The sequence below is a fragment of the Pundamilia nyererei genome, unplaced genomic scaffold (assembly GCF_000239375.1).
Source record: "Pundamilia nyererei isolate P.nyererei 1_Seehausen unplaced genomic scaffold, PunNye1.0 scaffold00357, whole genome shotgun sequence".
In the NCBI taxonomy this organism is placed as follows: domain Eukaryota; kingdom Metazoa; phylum Chordata; class Actinopteri; order Cichliformes; family Cichlidae; genus Pundamilia; species Pundamilia nyererei.
In genome coordinates this window covers 316,408-319,585 of record NW_005187758.1, presented here as the reverse complement: position 1 = coordinate 319,585, position 3,178 = coordinate 316,408, and the positions used below count along the sequence as shown (strand labels likewise).

At 40.0% G+C, this 3,178-nt stretch overlaps 1 protein-coding gene across 1 annotated transcript in view; it reads left to right on the top strand.

Annotated features, from left to right (window-relative positions):
• The window catches only part of LOC102206834 (sodium channel protein type 5 subunit alpha-like), a 261,018-nt gene that overhangs the window by 61,173 nt on the left and 196,667 nt on the right, over window positions 1-3,178 (top strand). The window contains exon 4 of the mRNA XM_013915747.1: window positions 728-846. Coding sequence (XP_013771201.1) covers window positions 728-846 — 119 coding nt within the window. The remainder of the gene's footprint in view (window positions 1-727; window positions 847-3,178) is intronic.

Below are 3,178 nucleotides of genomic sequence, written 5' to 3'. Positions count from 1 at the left end.
GTGTGTGTGTGTGTGTGTGTGTGTGTGTGTGTGTCCTGGATTGCTCACGAATCTGTTTACATGGTAATATTGTGGAGACTGAACCATGTAAATAGGACAAATCAGCTGACTTCAGACTTCATGTAACCAAAAATATTTAGTCAAAGCCGATCGATTCCACAAGGAAGCAGGTGGAAGCCATTTTTTATTCTTCTAGCATTATTTAGCACTAATTAGCCAATATGCTTTTCACTAGCTAAGACTGTTAGCATTGGCCACAGATCTCCAAACCAGACAGTGGCTCGTCCAGGTCTTATTCAGTCTTTGGGACTGACTAACTCCTGGAGCCAGCCTCCAGTAGAGCCTGCCAGGAACAATCTACATACTATTCTCAAAATTTATGTAAACTAAACTGCAAATCTACTGTTATAGAAAATACTACGTGTATCAGATCTTATGGTTTGTTACATTTCAGAGAACTAAAATAATTTAAAGTAGATTAATCACTTCATTATTTACAGAAAGATTATACATGAAAAAATCTTAAAGCCATAGAGATGAACAGTTACCCACCCTAAAACCACAAACCCAAGACACAGCACCCATATTATTTAGAAATAAATTCTAAGGAATAAAAATGGAGGCCTTGGCTCCCTGGTTCACTGCTTTAGTGCCTTTCTTTGGCAGCACAGTGCATTATTAATAAAATCTGTGTATTTATGTATTTTTCTGTCTGGTTCTCCTGCAGACGTTCATAGTCCTGAACAAAGGGAAGGCCATCTTCCGTTTCAGTGCCACATCTGCCCTCTACATCTTCAGCCCCTTCCACCCTATCCGGAGACTCGCCATCAAGATCCTCGTGCACTCATATCCTTAAGTACACAAACTCTGCTGCTACTGTCTGTACTTGCCTTATGATCTGCAGGGAAATGGCTGCGGGTGGGGGTCAGGGGTCAGTTACAGAGGAGCCTCCAGTGCTTTCAGTGTGTGCTGAAGGATGCTGTGTGAGAGAAGCCAGGCCACCCTGACGGCAACAGAAGCAGTTGTTGTGGTTGTTGTTTTGCCTTTGTCTGCTTCACTGCGTCTCATTGTGACTGACGGGGCAGCGATATCTCGGATACTGTTTTATTTTGATCACAACCATCAACACGCAGTCCCGTATAAAGAGACCATCACGCACAGTTTCACAAGTAAAGATTAGAGGGTTAGAAAAGCTTAGCTTCATTCTTATCAGAAAATATTCAAATTAAAATCAGAAAATAAATATTAATATAAACTAAAAGTCAAGTTTAAAGAGCAGGAGGGTCTAAGACAAGGTTGCATCATGGGAAATGTAGGCTCCAGGAGATTTGAACGTAATGTTTTAGTCTCTGCTGCTTTTCTTAAACAAAGTCCAGTCACACCACAAACAAACAAATAGATAAATTAGATAAGGATTTCAATGATTAATTGTTATATGTGAGTATTTATTGGTAGTATTGGATTTCAGGTTGTTGAGCAGTGTTAGGATTTGTCATTGTTTCCTTATTTTAGAAGTACGAGAACGCGTGAGCTGATCACAATAACAATCCCAGTCGCACTGATGATGATAATTATTCATTATGCTCCTGCTTTTTACAGAATTTGCTAGGGCAGTTATGTGAGCATTGACTGTACAGCAGTACATCTAAGGTCCTTAAAGATAAAAGACAGGGGACAGCTTCCTGGTGTTCGTTGAATGTGCTGATTCGTTGGCACCACAAAAAGTCAAGATCCTGTAAATCTATGTATACATACCGTGTATGCATGTGGGCCTGGCACACAGCCGGATTAATGATGCTGTATGTTAACTGAAGAGGTGTGAGATAAAGGTTTAAAGGTCCAGCTCTGTGCTGACAGGTGAACGTACACAAAGTCTGTGTGATGGGTGGCATGCTAACTGCTCAGCTTATGTTATGTTGAAGGATAGCAGAACTAATGCTAACACGCTTTCAGTGTAAATCAAAACTCATTATTCTGCATGCCTGCTGGAAACACATGAAACGTATTTAACAGTTCGATAAGTTCCTCTCTCTGGCCAGAAGAGGGCAGCTCCTCTGGAAGCAGTCACTGTGAACACAACCGTACTACTCACTTGATTTTTCTCTCTTAGAAAATATTTAATGTCAGTAAAATACTCAAGTAAATGTACTTTGATTCCTAACGGTCCTATTCATGCTCTGGTGTAATGGTGTAGGGGATCATTTGGTGTGGCAGCACCAGCCAATCATATGTTTGAAAGGAGTGGAGGTTGCTGCGTGTGGTAGGTGGGGGACTGTGCCACCCCCATGGTGTGGTGTGGATACTTCCCTGACAGTAGAGTAAAGCTCACATTTGAATACTCCAGTTGTGTTAGTGAACGTATCTTGTTAATTAAGGCACTAAGGTTCTCATAGCTTTCAGAAATGTTCCATATTTCACTGTAATCAAAGTTGCGTACGGTTAAAATATCTGTTAGCTTAACTCACAGATGTGTAAAGTTAAACTAAGCAAGTGTTTGCTGTCGGTAGTTCAGATGATTTTTTTTTTCAGCGAGGTTAGTTAAAAACTGCCATCCTCATTAATATCAGTTAAAAGCAGATGCTTTTTGCTAGCCAAGCCAGCTAGCTGGTCCAAAAGTGACGTCTAGTTTCAGACTGCTAAGATGATCCTGGGCTAAACGGGTCGGTCTACACAAAGTCTGTGTTAAGCTGATTCTTAACAAATCAGATCTGGCTGTAAACAGTCAGGGGATGCCTTTTATGAATAAAGTAAATACCTTGACCTATTCAGCTAAAGGCCAATTCCTGCATTTCTGTGCTCAAAACTCTTTAATTTCACAGATTAGAGCTTTTCTCATTGTAAGAAAATGGAAGCAGAAAAACAAAAATAAAGCGACTATTCAGCGTTTTATGGAAAAAAGTTAAACAAATGTAAATTATTAATGTGAAATAAAAATACCTTTTATTTGATAAAAATACATAAAATAGCATCACTCTTATCAGAATATATTTATGCAAGACATTACAGGTCTGCATACCAATAGTCATCAGATATTTGTCGGAGACATTAATGGTGTAATCGTTGTTTGGCTGCTTTAGACAGACAGACGTCTCTTTACATCCTCCAGTGGTGAGTTTATACTGGGTCCCACAGCTGGACGGTCTCCAGGCACACGCACAGTAATGACAGCATATTAAGC